Source organism: Vicugna pacos, chromosome 15 (assembly GCF_048564905.1).
Source record: "Vicugna pacos chromosome 15, VicPac4, whole genome shotgun sequence".
Classification (NCBI taxonomy): domain Eukaryota; kingdom Metazoa; phylum Chordata; class Mammalia; order Artiodactyla; family Camelidae; genus Vicugna; species Vicugna pacos.
In genome coordinates this window covers 31,188,407-31,206,066 of record NC_133001.1, presented here as the reverse complement: position 1 = coordinate 31,206,066, position 17,660 = coordinate 31,188,407, and the positions used below count along the sequence as shown (strand labels likewise).

The 17,660-nt window shown below is 32.9% G+C and overlaps 1 protein-coding gene across 11 annotated transcripts in view; it reads left to right on the top strand.

Annotated features, from left to right (window-relative positions):
* The window catches only part of MTA3 (metastasis associated 1 family member 3), a 168,115-nt gene that overhangs the window by 44,727 nt on the left and 105,728 nt on the right, over nucleotides 1-17,660 (top strand). For all 11 annotated transcript variants that reach the window (XR_001459810.3, XR_012059083.1, XM_006211455.4 and 8 more), the window contains one exon: nucleotides 857-950. Coding sequence is in view for 9 of the 11 variants with exons in the window: in XM_006211455.4 (XP_006211517.2) it covers nucleotides 857-950 (94 nt within the window). In the remaining 2 variants the exon portion in view is untranslated. The remainder of the gene's footprint in view (nucleotides 1-856; nucleotides 951-17,660) is intronic.

Below are 17,660 nucleotides of genomic sequence, written 5' to 3'. Positions count from 1 at the left end.
TTATGCCTGAATATATCTGTAAGCCTAAAGAAATTCTGAAAATTTGTTCTCAAATTTGTTTGAATTTGGAAATCATAGTAGCATATTATTGTAATCTGTGTGTTTTTACAATGAACTTTGTAGTGAAATGATTGACCCTGAAAGCTCTCAGAATTCATAAAGAATAGAATAGGAGCCTAGGCCCCAGCTTCAGTAAATTCACAAGCTAACTGAATATTGATTGTATTGTAGACTGTAGTCAAAAAGAAATAAGGGCTTCAGTGTTCATAACTCAGGGTTTTTAATACTTTCATATGTGAAGGTAAATTAAGTACTCCCAAGAATATTGACCTATATGGATTCATAGGCTCCCTTGGGCTGAGGATACTTTTCCAAGCTATCTAGTACACCCACGTGAGGGCTGCCCTGCACCTGCAGAGCTTCACCACCAGTCAAACATGGAGGTGTTTTGGAGAGGGCTGGGTGATTGCACACTTAACCTGTGCCTCTGGAAGTGGGTTTTGAGGATGTATGTTTAACTCTCTTATGTTGTGGCTTTTGAAATTTGAGGGACTAGTTTCTTATGGCTAATCAGATTTAACTATGTGTCTGGCTTTAGTCATTAAAGCTGTTTGATCACTTTAGTTTAATTGATGCCGGTGTGTTATTTTATGTTTGACATTTCAGTTTCACTTGGAACCTTTACAAATGTTGCTTGTCCTTATTTGAATTTTATAGCTCTCTGATTATCCTGCAGTTGTGGTTGGTACAGTGTAACCGACAGTGATCTTATAATTTTGCTGTCTCTAGTTTTGTTTTATAAACTACTTGAATCTAATACTCAGTACAGATGACTTTTATTTTTCTTATTTCTTAGACTGCAACTGGCAACGTGGAAGCAAAAGTAGTGTGCTTTTATAGACGACGAGATATTTCCAACACGCTTATAATGCTTGCAGACAAGCATGCTAGTAAGTTAATTGTCTTTATCTTGGAAAATTAAAACATGTTTTAAATCTTTTATTTTCTGTGATATGAGGAAAAGTCCTTTTTGTTGCCTTTTGCTTTCCCATTTGTCTTCCTCTTAGTTTAGATGGGAGTAGGTTTTGGGTGGTGCTTGGTTTTAGTATATATATATTTTAGGTTGCATCATATGTTCATTAATTAGTCAAAATGTTGAAATAGAAGTCTTTGCAAATAGGCTTTAGCAGACAGTCAGTGCAGTGTTTTGCCATCTCCCATTTTCCATGGTAGTTTGAAGGTCGGACATGAGGAAATTTATACTTCACTGGTATTTTGGAGAATTTTTTGTCTCCCCTCTGAAACAACTGGGTTATATTACAGTTTAAAAAATTCTGAGTATTTATTATATGTTTATAGTATTGGTATGTATGGGGAAAAAAAGTTTGCCAGAGAAAGAAGTACAAAGTGATATTTGGGTATGGAAAATTCCTGTAGGTAGCAACTCTGAGTGCTTCTTTTTTTTTATTGTTTATTTTTTAGTTTTTTTTGGGGGGGGTGTAATTAGGTTTATTTATTTACATTTTGGAGGAGGTACTGGGGATTGAACCTAGAACCTCCTGCATGCTAAGCATTTGCCCTACTACTTGAGCTATACCCTCCCCCCCTAAGCACTTCTTTATAGTTTAATCTTTATTGTGTGCTTCTCCCACCACCAACAGCTTTAACATACTTTAGCCCATTTGATTTTTTTTTAAACAACATTTAAAAAGTGATTTAAATTTTAAGAAGGGAGTACTTTATTTTGAAAGCCATTTTCATCCTACAAAATATGTAATGACACTAGGACCATATGTATTTGTATTTTTCAATTTAATACTGTGATATGTCAAACTCTGGTCTTGGGGATCCTGAAGCTTTTGAAATGTTTTGGTAATGGAGGAAGGGACACGATTTTACACACAGGTTTGTCTTGTGTGTCTGCCTGAGAATGATTCCTCCACTGTGTCGCCAGTTTAACCAAGCAGATTGATTGTCTCATAAATTAAATTCCTGCTATATTTTCTATTGTACTTCATAATGTTTTTCAGTCTCTTTCTATTTCCATAGAGGTAATGTTAACGATGATATAGGTTATTCTATAATAGTTACAAATTATGTATTGACAGATTCAGGGCAATCATATTTGTTCCTCATGTGTGAGACCAAAACATTTCCTTTTTTTTTCTGATTCTGCTGCTAATCTCCTAACTTTTTTTTTAATTGAAGCATAAACATTGCTTTTTAAAATGATATGTGAATTGGGTATTTTAGCTATAGCTGGAATCTATAAATTGAATGTGCTATTAAAGTATCTATACAAAATTATTTGGATTTTATTCACTGTTTACGACATAAACTTAAAGATAGAATGTCTCATTTATATTCACATAGGTTTGGATTTAATTTAGCTTCTAATGTAGCTTCTGAAGTTGTTGCAAAGGTAGTGAGTTATAAAGATTGTTAGGGGCTCTGTTCACTCACTGTTCATGGAGGATCTCAGCATGGCTGCCTCTTGGTGCTGTCTATGAGGCTTGTAGATATAGAAAATCATTTTTTTGAGAACTGGTTAAGCTCTCAGTATTGACTCATAGAAATGAAATTTTACGAGACTTAATCAATCAAATTATATAATGGTAGTCCTGCAGTTTAAAGAAAGACCTGCGTTTAGATTATAGTTAACTTCTTGCCTTGGGAAAATTTCTGAAATTCTTACTCATCTGCATTTTCTTCATTTGTAAAATGGGATTGGAAAAAAATCACCTCATTTCCAATTATATATGTTTAAAAAAATTAAGGGATAAATTATGCCAGCATTGATGTGAGGTTTAAATGACCTAAGGAATGGCTCATAATGGGTGCTTAATAAATGCCAGTTGTTTTTTTTTAACCTCCTCAGCGATTTGTAGATCATCTCTTTGGGTCAATTACTTCTGTCTACATTTACCTATTTTCTTCCATTATTTATTGATTTTTTACTCTCAAAGGTAACTGTATGTCTGCATACAATGAAGTTAAAGGTATCAACTATATTTCTGTTTGTATTGACTAAAACTTCAGGTGGGGAGGATAAAATTGCTTAAATGATTCATGCTTTATAAAGAGGTTTTAAGGGAGGATTAATAGAGTGTCATATATTAGATTTCAAAACTACGCTTGAATGTGGGTACTAAATTTTCTTGCAACTTAGTTTCTCCATTTGAGAAACTTCATTGTGGACTTCTTTAACACTTTTTATTGCAGAAAATTTCAAACATATAAAAGTATAGAGAATAGTATAATACACCTGATGTTTACATTATTCTGCTTTAACAGTTATTAATACATGACCAATTAATTCTTCTAGACCCCTACTCGTCCCATTATTTTGAAGCTCATCAGAGAAGTCTTACTATTTCATTGGTAAATATTTCAGCAGGTATTCCTAAAAGATGTGGCCTCATTCAAACTTACAGAAAGTGCTTAGAATATACAAGGAACCCAGTAAGCCCTTTACCCAGGTTCAGCAGTTAACATTTTATCATTCTTTGTGTGTATGTGTGTGTGTGTGTGTGTGTATTTTTTTTCCCTGACCATTTAAGAGTAAGTTAGAGACTTAAGTGTGTTTTTCCTAAATGTAAGGAAAAACCCCTATATAGTAAACATCTCAGAAAACCTAGTATTTTTACAAGATTATTATCTCATTCACAATCCTTATTCACATTTCATGTCTCAACAGTGTGCTGCATAGCTATATATTTTTACTTAGTCTAGAATAAAATTCAGGCTCACGCATTGTGTTTTATTGTCATGTCTCCTTGATACGGAACCAGTTCATCAGTCTTTGTGTCTTTGGACCTTAACATATTTGAAGAAAACAGGCCAGATATTTTGTTGAGGTTGGCTCAATTTGTGAGTGTCTAATGTTTCCTCATACTTAGATTCAGATTGTGTTTTTTGTATGGATGCCATGGAGGTGATGATGTGTCCTTTTCAGTACATTGTATTCGGACAAACCCAATTATGTGGATGATGTTGGGTTTGATGACTTGGCTAACATGGTGTTCCTCTGCATTCAGTAGGTTATTTTGAGGGAAGATAGTTGGCAATTACGGATATATCTTGTTCTTGGTCAAATTTTAACCAGCTTATTTTAGCATGCATTGATTACTTAAGATTTTGTAAACATTAGTATCATCAAATACCTATTTTGTTTTCACATTTTTTTCTTTTATAACATTTTTTTCATTTTTGTTTGTTTAGGTCAATAGATTGGTTGATAAGACTCAAGTCTTCTTTTTCTTTGTCCATTTTTTAAAAAAAATGATACCTTTTGTCTCTTATTTTTCTTGACTGGGGGGAGATAATTAGGGTTTTATCTATTTATTTTAATGGAGGTACTGAGGATTGAACCCAGGACCTCCTGCATGTTAAACACAAACCCTACCACTGAGCTATACCCTCTTGCCCTTTCTTGCCCATTTTTTTGGTGTTGCTATGTAATTCACATAGCATAAAATCCATACTTTTAAACTGCACAATTTAGTGATTTTTAGTATACTCACAAAGCTGTATAGCCATCACTGTGATTATTTTCATCACCCCCTCCCTCCCTAAAAAAAAACAACAATTACACCCTATTCTTCCTTTCTTTCATTCCTTGGCAACCATTGATCTACTTTCTGTCTCTATAGATTGGCTTTTTCTGGACATTTCATATAAATGGAATCTTGCAGTATGTGTTTTTCTGTGTCTGGCTTCTTTTTACTTAGCATAGTGTTTTCAAGTTTCTTCTGTGTTATATATAGCATGAATTCCTTAATTTCTTTTTATAGCTAAATGATGTCCCATTGGATGGATGTACCACATTTTGTTTATCTGTTCATCAGTTAATGGACATTTGGATTGTTTCCACTTTCTGGTTATTATGAATGATACTGTTACGGACCTTCCTGTACAAGTTTTTGTGTGGACATCTTAAGTTTTTGTACCTATAGATACATATTATTTCACATTTCTCTCTCTGTCTCAATACTTTGTTGACGATACCAAGTGGTTCATCCTATAGAGTTTCCTTTGGTTTGGAGTTTGTTTATTGCATCTTTGTTGTGTCCTTTACCATGTTTCTCTGTAGATGGATAGTTACATCAGATTCTAAAGCATCTCAGTCCACAGTTTTTTTAGGGAGAAGGGTGGGGGTGGGAGTACAAGATCATTTCATGGGTAGTATTTTGTACTTTTATCATGAGGTCCATAATGTATTGTTGCCTGTCTCTTTTGTTAACATTTCACTTTGAAATAATTTTACATTTATGAAAATTATTTAAAACGTTACCAAGAATTCCATATGCCCTTTGTCCAGATTCCCCAAATGTTAACATTTTACTGTTTGCTCTATTATTTCTATTAGTGTACATATTAAAAATTTTGAACCATTTGAAAATAAATTGAAGACATATTTCCCCAATCCCTAAAGATACTTCAGTGTGTTATCTTCTAAGAACAGGAACATTCTCTTATGTAACACCAGCATGATGAAAATCTATGGATTTATTCAGATTTTGCAAAATTTTCTACTAATGCCTTTTATAGTAAAAAATGAAGAATTTGTAAGCTATCTTTTTGTGGTGTTATCATTGATTGGTTGACGATTGTCTTAATCTGTTTATTCAGTAAAACTGCAAAAATTGTGCTTTTAAAACTATCATCCCCTCATTTGTTGGATAGAATATTTCTCTGAAATAAATATTCCCTCTGTCAGCCATCAGGTTACTCTTTAGGTTCAGCTTGTATAGGAGAGGCAGGTTAAATGCTTGAGTGATTTTTACTCTTTTTAGTTGCCAGTTTTCAGAAATAATGGGATGGTTCCTGTCATCCGCCAAAGATCACCAATTTATTTCTTTTTTATTTTTATCATGTACTCAAGGACTTGAACATATTTCACATTTATTATCAATTATTATCCTGTTGATACTCAAGTTGTCTAATCTTTAGCCAGTGGGGCTTATTTAGGTTTGTTCCTGAGTCATTTTGAAATGCTTCCAGTGGTCTTTAATATCTGACTTGCTTTCTGGTATGACAAGATGGTCCAAGCTCATATTCTATACCTAGAACTGTGTCTCCATGGAGTCCTGATTCCTTTCACTGGGAAATGGTCTTGGAGACCACAATCTGAGCATTAAGAAATGGACTCTCTTTTGAGAGAGGGTTGTGCTATTCCTAGACTGTTTTGTGGTATATTCTTCAGAATCAAAAGAAATTTGACTTGAGTACTTGTTACCGATTCTTCTTTTCTAAGGTAGTTTCACTGAAAGCTAGCATACATGCTTTGTATTTTAAAAACAACTTGGAACAGACTCTCAGACATAGAGAACAAACTTATGGTTACCAGGGAGTAAACGGGGTGCAAAACAGTAAATTGGGAATTTGAAAATTGCACCTCTTGGGGAGGTAAATGTTTAGCTGTCTTGATTGTAGTAGTGGTTTCATTGGTGTATAAATCTATCAAAATTCATCAAATTGTACATTTGAAATATGTGTAGTTTACTATATGGGAACCATACTACAATAAAGGTGTTAAAAATAAACAAATAAAAATAAATAAAAGCGGGGGGAAGGGTATAGCTCAGTGGTAGAGTACATGCTTAGCATGCATGAGGTCATGGGTTCGATCCCCAGTACCTCTGTTAAATTAAAAAAAGAAAAAAAACTAAACCTAATTACCTCCTCCCCAAACAAAAGTATTTAAAAAAAAATAAATAAAAGCAATCTTGATTTTCTTAATCTGTTAGAAATAGAATTTCAGGTTAAAAAAGTGATGCCAGTTTAAGATGAGCATGGTTCTCATGACTGATGAAGTCTTTGAAAATGAGGAATTTCATCAGGGCTGTTTATGGCCTTTCACATATTTTAGTTGTTTTTGACATATTATTTACTTTTATATTGTGATTCGGAAAATGTAAAGCTTTAGAATGTTAAATTTTGTGTCCCTGTCATTTTTTAACCTGTTAGGCAAAAGGTAAAGAGTTTACTGTACTTAACAGCTCTCTACCTTACTTAAATTTTCTTTCCAACTTTTCAGTTGTGTCACTTACACTGTGGGCTGAAGTTGGGACATAGAGAAAAATGGGACAAGTGAGAATAGTTCTTTAACTTATTAATGCTCATTCTGTTTGCCTCTGCTTTTCCACTCTAACACACACACACTTGAAGCTTTGTGGAAGGAGGAAAAGAAAGATGGGGAGGATTTATTTATTATTTCTCAGAATTGTAAAGCCACAGTTAGCTGTTGGAGAGAACTGGGGAGAAGCTGACCCTGCCTACCTTAAGTCCCGTTCATATAGTTTACCAATTTATTGATAATTCTGACGTTTTTGTGTTACTGATGTAAGTAGAATCAGAAAGTAGTGTTGGCACTATCATTATAATTTTAAATAGACATTTCAGGATATGGTAATATTATTAAGCAATAAGGTTATGATTTGTTTCAGGTAAAAGGTGAGGTGACTTCTGTACCCAGTTCTTATCACATCCTGGTTTGAGTCATTATGTTCTTAGAAAATGTTTTGGTGTCAAAGGGCATATTAGGACTTTATTTTTTCAAGATTCATGCAATATACAATTCAGAATTATTTAAAAAATTTAGAATGGTAATAGCGTTTTGGACTAAAATAGGATTTTATAATAGAGTTAGCACCTTTTAAAAAAAGATTTATAACTAGTGTATATAAAATAAATAACAAGCTCATACTATATAGCACAGGGAACTATGTTCAATACCTTGTAAGTTTTATGAAAAAGAATATACATCTATATATATATATAGAGAGAGAGAGAGAGAGAGAGAGAGTTAGAACCAATAATCACAATTGATTGTTACTTCAAAGTACTGAAATTGGATTTTTTTTTTTGTTCAGTTGTTTTGTTGGCTGAAAAGTTGGTTTTAAAATATGGTCCCCAAATTCTTTGACATTCCTTCCATGGTGGAGTCCGTGTCTTCTCCCCTTGAATCTGGATGGGGTTGTGACAATACAGTATGGTGGAAGTAATGCTGTGTGGCTCCCAAGGCTCTATCATAAAAGGCCATACAGCTTCTACCTGGTTTTCTTGGAATATTTACTCTCAGGATATTTCTACTTGGAACTCAGCCACCATACTGTGGGAAGACCAAGCTACGTGGAGAGGCCATTTGTTGGTACTATGGTTGACAGTCCTAGCTGAGTCCAGATGCTAGACATGTGCCTCAAGGAGCCACCAGCTTATCCAGCCTGTGCCGTTTGAGTTCCCGCTGAGGCCTCAGTTATTGTGAACCAAAGACAGTATTTCTGTGCTAGTCTGAATTGCTCACCCACTGAACCTGTGAGCAAAATAAAGCAGTTGTTTTGTGCTACTGTGTTTCGGGGTGATTTCTAACTCGGCAATTGATGATATAACTAGAACAGGATCCTAGTAGATTTTTCTGTTACGGGGTGTTTTTTTCTTTCTGTGACAATTTAAAATCAATATCTAAGCTTATAACTACCTACTAAAAGTATTTAATCAGCTATTAGTTTTCTTTAAGTAAACTTCATTTTCTTTTGACAAATTGACTTGAATGAAGAGATCTTGCCCTAATGCCTTACACTGAATATTTTCCTTATAAATGATTTTCGGCCACATTGAGCACAAATCAGGAAAAGTGACCTCTTAATTATTCTGAAATGAAATTCATTGATAGTATAACTTATACATATAATGTAAAAAAACAATATTAATAGAATATTCTATAATAACGTAATATATAATAGGATCATATGTACTGTGTATTTCAGTATATGTATGTTCTGGGGCATGACAAAAGCAGAAGGTATAATGAAATTATAGAATGTTTGCCTATGTGCATAGAATCACTGGCAGTGCGAACTCATATTTCCTGAGGTTTTTCCAAATGGTACTATAGGTAAATTCTGAACAAAACAACATGCAGTCTTTTTTCTTTTTGTATGATGGCCATATTGCTGGAAAAATCAGTTACATTAAAACCATTACCCTATATATTTTGTGTTCTCATATCTGAAATGGAATTAGCTCTAGTCTCAGATAACAGAATCATGTTTTTCACTTATATAAATGTCCAGAGGGACATTTAACAGTCATATGAGTCAGTTCTTTGGTATTGGACTGTTTTCTGGTATATACCTATACATCTACGGGGTATCTAACATCCTTGTCTTCCGTCTATGAAGTGTTAATACTGCTCCCATTGTGGTAGTACTGCCTCCCCCCAACCTCACCCTTTTCAAAGGGCTCCTGGGGGTGTGGACTAGTACCCATTCAAGAGTAATGACACTAAACTCAATATCATAAAAGAAAAGCTATGTCTCTGTTGTTGCCTAATATATTTGCTAGTATTCATCATAATACTGGGAACATGAAAGTTACTCAGTAGGTACAAATTTTTATAAACTCAGTATTTTCCAAAATTCCCCAAAATTAGAGATTAAAGTTACAAGTAATAAAAAAGTTAAAATTGTTTATATTCAGCTGGAATTGATACTGCCTTGACCTGGGATACAGAAGAGAATTTGGCAGTATCTAGCAAATTAAAATTCAGTATTTTTATAACTGGATGCTAATCATAGGTGCCCAAGGAAACATGCCTTTGAAATATCGAAAAAATAAAAAAATAAAAAAAGGAGAGAAACCTAAGTATTCAGCAATAGGGTATTGAGCCAAACTTTGTTTATGTTCTGGAATGCCTTGTAGCCATTTAAATGAATGAAATAGACTTGTATCATAGGCAGGCGGCACAGTGTATAATAGAATTAAATAACTAGATAAATATGTAAGATATAACCCCAGCTTTGAAGCAAATATATTTAAAGTAGAATTTTATAGACATTTATGTGTGAATTTCTATGTGTGTGTATTTATGTGTGTGCATGTGGCATGCATATACATATTGATCCTATAAAACAGTTATAAAGAATGATCAGAATAAGGAAATGTTTTGAGAAATTAAAATGCTTATTGAAATAAAACAGTGAGTAGAAAGAAAGGCTTAATAATAATGCCACTGTATTTAAGTAATAAACATAAATGAGAGATATTTCTTCCTAACTCCAGCTGAGATTAAGAGGTCTTGAAGAAAGAACTAAGCACAGAATGGAATCCAACTCTTAAAGGACATCAAAAATGCAGTTTTCATACCATTTCTTAAATACAACCTAGCTGTTCAAATTAGCATTCAATCATTTTGGCCTTTTTAAATAAAAAATTTGTCTTTTTAAACCTTCAAAAAAATGAGAGAAAGGGAAAAATTATTAAAAAGAACATTTCTTCAGGGATAAAGGACAAGAATCTTTAGATTGAATGGAAGAAAGACACATACTTCATTTCAGAACACTAAAGAAAAACTGAGGACCCTAGGCTTTTTAGAGAGAAAGTTATCCATGAAGGAATGAGCATCTTAGATACATACTAGAAGAGCAAATTATTTAAAGTTGAAAATTCAGTAAGTATGAATGACCACGTCAAGGTATTTTTCAACACACAAGAAATATGACATAAATTAACGCTTTAGGAATAAAGTTCCAGATAATTAGCACATTAGAATTGGGAAAGGGGAGTAAAAGTTTTCTAAAAGTCTGGTATTTTTTCAGGGGGAAGGCATAGTTCAGTGGTAGAGTGCAGTGCTTAGCATGGATGAGGTCCTGGGTTCAATCCTTGGTACCTCCATTTAAAAATAATGATAAATAAATAAACCAAGTTACCTCCTTCCCCCCACCAAAAAGGAAAAAAGAAGTCTGATATTTTGGGGAAAAGGAAGGTTATAGTTACTGTTCAATTTATTACATTGATAGGAAGTTCATGTTAGTTATATCTCTTAATTTAAGGATAACCAGTTGAAAAATACAGATACGTCATTTGATTTTACTTCATCCACATTGCTTGATTAATAGATGAGTTTAAAATGATCCCAAATAGACCCTGACTCAATAGAAAAGAGAAAATTAACAGTAAGGTGACCAGAATAAGTCCAGATATATCAATGACAAAAAATCTGAATGAAGTAAAATTTTCTATTAAGAGACAGACTATTAATTTGTAACATTCATCAATAAATGAGGCCTGAAGAAAACCTTAACAAATAATTGAAAGTAGGAATTACACAAGTAATATTCTGTCTACAAGTCAATGACATAAGCAACAATAAAAGGAAAACTGGTCAAGGTACTATCCAACTTGGAAGTTTAAAAAACATGTTTATAAGTAGCTTTTGTGCTCCAGGAGAAATAAAACCTGCAATTGTGAATGATTCCAAAAAGAGTGACAGTGAAAGTACTAATCTTAAAAACCTGTAGGAAGAGGCCAGAGTGATACTCATAAGAAAATCTAAATGCTTCAAAGCAACCCTTGGGGAAAAAAAATGACTAAAAATAATTATTAAATCTATTATTCAAGATAGAAGAGAAAAAAAAATTCAAAAGAAGGAAGGAATTAAATATAAAAGCAAAAATGAATGAAATAATGAGAACTGTAGAAGTTACAAAATCAGAAGCGGGTTTTTTAAAGTATTATTTAATGCTATACATGAGTTTTCCCCCAAGTTAATCTGTAAGTTTAATGAAATCCCAGTAGGACTTCATATGGAACTTGGCAAGATGATTCTGTCATACACTGGGAGAAGAATAAAAGCAGAAAAAAAAAGTCAGATTCATTTGTCTTCTCTTCTAGTAAATGCTTTTTTCCTCCCCACTGGACAACAATTTTATTACTATTATTGTTTTTCTTTTTTTTTTTTTTAATTGAAGTATAGTTAATTTACTATGTGTATTAGTTTCAGGTACAGTAGAGTGATTCAGTTACATATATACATACACACACCAGTATTCTTTTTCAGATTCTTTTCTATATAGGTTATTATAAGATGTTGAGTATAGTTTCCTGTGCTATACAATAGGTCCTTGTTGGTTATCTGTTTTATATTTGTTAGTGTGTACATGTTAATCCCAAACTCCTAATTTATCTCTACTGCCTCTAGTGAGTGCTTTTAAAGTTACATACTTTTCTTTGAGAACCTGTGGTCATCTCACGTAGGTTTTGCTGTGTAATGCTTTGTCGTTCACTTCTGAGTAGTCCAGGTTTTTCAGACAACAGAGGAGTACATTTAATATCACTTAACTTCAACAATTAATCCACATAATCTTACTTCATTGACATTCTGCTTCCTCTGCCTCAGACCCCAACTCAAATTTCAGTCCATACTTTCTCTGTAAATACATCTTTTTTAAACTTGATATTTATTTACATGAATAGGCTTAGTTTGTCTGATCTGTTGATTATTAATCAGTTGATTACTTCTGCTAAGTTTATCAGTCCATTTCTCCTTACGTATCTAACAGTGTTTGATCTTGAAGCTTTCAGGTGCATAAAGGTTGTTCTTTAGTTGGATTCTTTTTAAAAATAGTAGGAAATATCTTTCTCTAATGATTTTCACTTTGAATTCTGGTTTTTCTGATATGCTATTCCCATTTTTGTTAGCATTTGTCTACTTTGTACTTTTTTATCTTTTTATTTTTAATCTTTTAGGTGTTTTAGTGTTATGTCTCTTCAGACTGCATATAGCTGGGGTTTTGCTTACATTTTTTTTCTTTTGAAATCTATTCGGGGAGTCTTTAACTTCAGTAGAATATTTAATTCTTTCATATTTAATTATGTTTTAATTCCCTTATGTTTGTGTGCATGTTTTTTCTCCTTCCTTTGGTTGACTTTGTGAAATTTTCTATTTGTCAGTAAGGTATTCATCCTATTTGTGGTCTTTTACATTTTTATTTTAGTTAATTGTTAAAAGTTTTTGTTTTCTGAAAGGTAATATTTGAATATGAGTCAGTCAAAAGGTACAAAAAATATATTCGGTGCAAAAACTCCCCATATCAGGTCTTGATTGTAACTAGTTTCTGGTGTCTTTTCCAGAGAAAGTCAGTGTACGTGGAAGGAAATCATTCATGTGTGTATACATGTATTTTCCCCAACCTTTTTTTCCCAGAAATAATAATATAGTGGTTTTCATATTTTTTACTCTAGATTTTTCCTTAATTTAAAAAATTTTACTCTCATACATTTGAAAATTGACATCAAAAGTTGTAATAAAAAATTTTAAATATATACAAATTTTTAAAAAAAATAGTTGCAAAGGTATAATATCTAGTTTTTGTTGCCAATACTGACATTTAAAAGTAATTGCTATAAATATTTTAAAATATTCTAGTGTAAAAGAAATACTGTGACAATTTGCCCACTATCACAGGTTAAAACAAAAAAAAAGCCTGAACAGGCTCTTCTATAACAGTTTGAAATTTTACGTGAGCTTTTTTCTCCTTGAGCTCATTTCCATTTTTCTTTCTAAACAGAATTTTAGCCTAATGTATTTTATGCTTGAAAATTTTACCATTCTCTGCAACAAAAATTGTATGTAAATTAAAATTTAAGAACATTTTGTATTTCTTGTTCATAAGGTTCAGGGTCTTAATTTCTTTAGAATTTATTATAATTAGAGTATAAATATTATAAAAATTTTGATAATTGCTAAACATAAAAATACGTTTTTATTGGCAGTCATCTCTTAATGAGATGGGTGGGGCTTTAGTTAACAAATCCTTGAATTAATGTAACTCATTGCTAGGATGAGACAAGGTGTAGGTACTGATTTGTTCCTGATTTTTGTACTTGTAGATGTAGGTTCTGACAGAAATTTTTCATCTAAGTAGATGAGAATGGTGAAGCCTTGCTCATTTATTCATTTGTCAAATATGTTTTGAGCTTCTGCTATGTTGTGGACACTCTTCTTAAGCTCTAAGGGTAAGCACTGAACAGAGCAGCAACAGACCCAGTCCTCAGAGTGTCTCTTTCTTTATTATTCTGAGTAGTATGTAAAAAATTATATAGCAGTTTTTCATCAGAGGTGATTTTTAATGATTTTGCAGCTGACAGTTCAATTATGTCCTCTTTCAGTCTTGCTGAAAGCAGAGAATTTTGAAACCACCAGATTTAGAAGAGGGTTGTTAAACCAGTTATGAGTCATTTTCTGAGAAGAACAGTTTAAAAAGTTTTGCCAAGACCTAACAGTTGCCTTTATGTATGCTTCATGCTCTTTCCCCTATATAAATTGTATCACTTAGGGTTCTACCAGATAAACAACTGGTTGAAAATTATGTATATGTATGTATGTAGAACCATGCACACACACTGTCCATCAACAGATGATTAGATAAAGAAGATGTGGTATATGTATACAATGGAATACTACTCAGCCATAAAAAAGAATAAAATAATGCCATTTGTAGCAACATGGATGGACATGGAGATTCTAAGTGAAGTAAGCCAGAGAGAGAGAAAAATGCCACACAATACTGCTTATGTGTAGAATCTAAAAAAGGACACAAATGAACTACTTATTGTTTATAACTTAGATGATTGATTTTTTAAATATGTGTAAGCACATTTGACTATCCTTTATGATTGTATTGCTGCATTCTGTTGATTCTTATTTTGTGGTTGGCTTTATTCTTTTGTTAACTGTGTAAGTTTAAAAAGATAAAGTTCTTAGAAACAAAGAAAGTACATATTTGTGTATTTTAAAACAGTTTTCTCTCTCAGTGAGTTGCTCTTCCCAAAATAAACTTTGTTTACCTCCCCAACCCCCCAAAAATCATGCATACATGTAATCTCCTATATGCATACATAATCTCCAGCTAGTTTGTATAAATAGAGTTTTATGGTGAGTAATTGGCTTAAATAATTGTGGGGCTGACCAGGTGGAATTTCTTCTTCCTTAGGGAAATCTCAGTTTTGCTCCTGAGGCCTTTCAGTTGATTGGATGAGACCCACCCAGATCATTGAGGATAGTCTCCTTTACTTAAATCAGCTGATTTTTTTAAACTTTCTAAGAATATACGCCTAATTTATTGCGTGCAGACAGACAGACAGACAGACAGACAGACACACACACACACACACACACACACACACCCCGGTTTGATAATCATTCTTTTGAGGTGTTCCAAGCACCTGTTTATTCTTAGCATGTTCGGCAAAATAAAGAGATGCACTCAGCTCATTAATAGCATTGCAGAAATCATACTGCCAAAGAGAAGGCTGAAGAAAAAGATGACTTTGTAAATGGCCTTATGTCTTGATTAAATGGCCTTTTGTCTTGGAAAAGTCAGCTGATGTTAATCACATCTACAGAGTTCTTTCACAGCAACACCTGGATTATAATTTGAATAACTAGGAACTATAGCCTAGCCAATTTGATACACAAAACTAACCATCATAGGGACCTTTAAATCAATATACTCAGAAGGGTTTGGGAAAGGTGACATAATGTTCATTTAAATATACCTTTGCATTTTAATTTATCTCTGATAAAATGTTTGGATCTTGTACTATGTATGTACTTATATATTCAAATATATACAACCTGTAAATTGATGTACAAACTATAATACAAATTGTATTGAAATATATTTTCATCAGATTATTGGAGCTGTGGATTTTATTTATTCAATGGAAAATGAGTACCAATATAACCTTAATGGCAAGGCCAGTACTTCTTGACAAACCTGGCAGCCAAATTACCCTTTCTGTCAAGAAGTCTATTTTTTTGAAATTTAATAAATGAGTATTGGGCATCCCCCTAGGCAACCATCTCCTGAATTCTAAGATAGATTCCTGGATAATGCTCAGAGCCTTGCTGTAATGGACTTAGGCCTTTACAGATTCTCTTTGTTTTTTTTGTTTGTTTGTTTTCTTGGGATTGTTTTCTGAGGTGTGATGTGTTTTTTTTTTAATTGAAGTATAGTTGATTTACAGTATTGTGTTTCAGGTGTATAGCAAGGTTGATTCAGTTATACATATCATATGTATTTTTCAGATTCTCTTCCATTATGGGTTATTACAAGGTATTGAATATAGTTCCCTGTACAGTAGGTCCTTGTTGTTTATCTGCTTTATATATAGTACTATGTATAAGTTAACCCCAAATTCCTAATTTATCCCTCCCCTACTAGGAGTGGTGTATTTTTTAATCACCATTCAGGGGTTGGAAAAAGTGAAGTCTTTAAGTGAAAATTGTTCATATGTCTATTTATTTATTGACCTATGATCTCAAATATTTCTAAATTAATAACATGCTAACACTGGCCAAAATACCCCAATTCTGATACCAGCACTAGATAGCTAAGGTGCATGTCAAAGGAATGATTTCAGTAAGTCCAGAATCTTGAATCTTCCCATGCATAAAAAAGTGCTAAATTCATTAACTTGAGATATCTGTTTTTCTTTAACTAATAGTAATCTTTTGATGTTCCAAGAACCTTGTCTTTTTAAAAAAATTTTTTCTTTTTTCAATTAAAATATGGTTTACTGTGTTGGGTCAATTTCTGTTGCACAGCACAATGCTTCTGACATACATATACATGCATATATTTGTTTTCATTATCTTTTTCACCATAAGTTACTACAAGATAACTGAATATAGTTCCCTGTGCTATACAGTAGAAACTTGTTTATTTTATATATAGTAGTATCTGCAAATCTCGAACTCCCAGTTTATTGCCTCCCACCAGCTTTCTCCCCTGGCAACCACCAGTTTGCTTTTCTATGTGCTAATTGGTTTTTGTTGCAAAAAATCCCTATATTCTGGCTCCTCCCTTACCTTAGAGCTATCTGAGAGGCTGTCTCCTCGACTTGAAGTCCTCAGAAAATCAACCAAATAAAACATAATTCTCAACTTCTGAGTTGCGCATTTTTCTCTGTAAGATTGACAGTATGGCTTTTTTATATTGAGTAACTTTTGCTAAATTAATTTTAATGGAAAAGTCTTTAATAAATGCTGGAGGGGGTTTTGTACCCAAGTTATCTTTATTTTTGAATTACATTTATGTTTTGCTTTGCCCTCATCTAAATTTTTTTCACAAGGTGTTGATGGGTGATGAGCTTTCTAAATCTTTGCATGCCTTCAAACGTCTTTATCTTACCATCACACTTAGTGTTAGTTTGGCTCTTTATAGAATTCTAGGTTCAAAATAATATCCTCTCAGAACATGGAAGTAATTGCTCCATTGTCTTCTAGAATCTAGTGTTATTGATAAGAAGTCTGATGTCAGTATTGTTCTTTCTCTTTTGTAGGTAACATGTTTTTTCCTCTGGAAGCTTTTTCTTTTAGAATTGGCATTCTGAAATCTTGCCAGAGTATGTCTACATGTTGGACTTATTTCAGCCAACCAATTTATGTATGTTCAAATGAGGGAAGACCTGTAATTTGTTTTAGTTCAGGGATATTTTCTTCTAAGATTTCTATTTCTTGTCTCTTCTCTATAGAATTCCTAGTAACAAAGGTTTGTGACTTCTGTTAATTGATCTCATTCTTTTCTTTTATTAGGCCTTTTGTGTGGTTTACTGGAAAAATTCTTTGATGTAATACTCCAGTTCACTTATCTGATCAACAACTGTATCTTCTCTGAGTCATTCAGCCCAGTTGTTGAAATTGTAATACTTCCAAAAAGAATACTAAAGAGAGAAGAGAAAATAAAACAACAGAAATTACTGTTGTGTGTAAAGAACTTTTTCTTGTTTCCAGTTTTTGTGCTTTGACCACAAATTTTATTAGGAGGGATAAGGATTTCTAGATGTCTGTTGTATTTTCTTGTGAAGTTTGACAT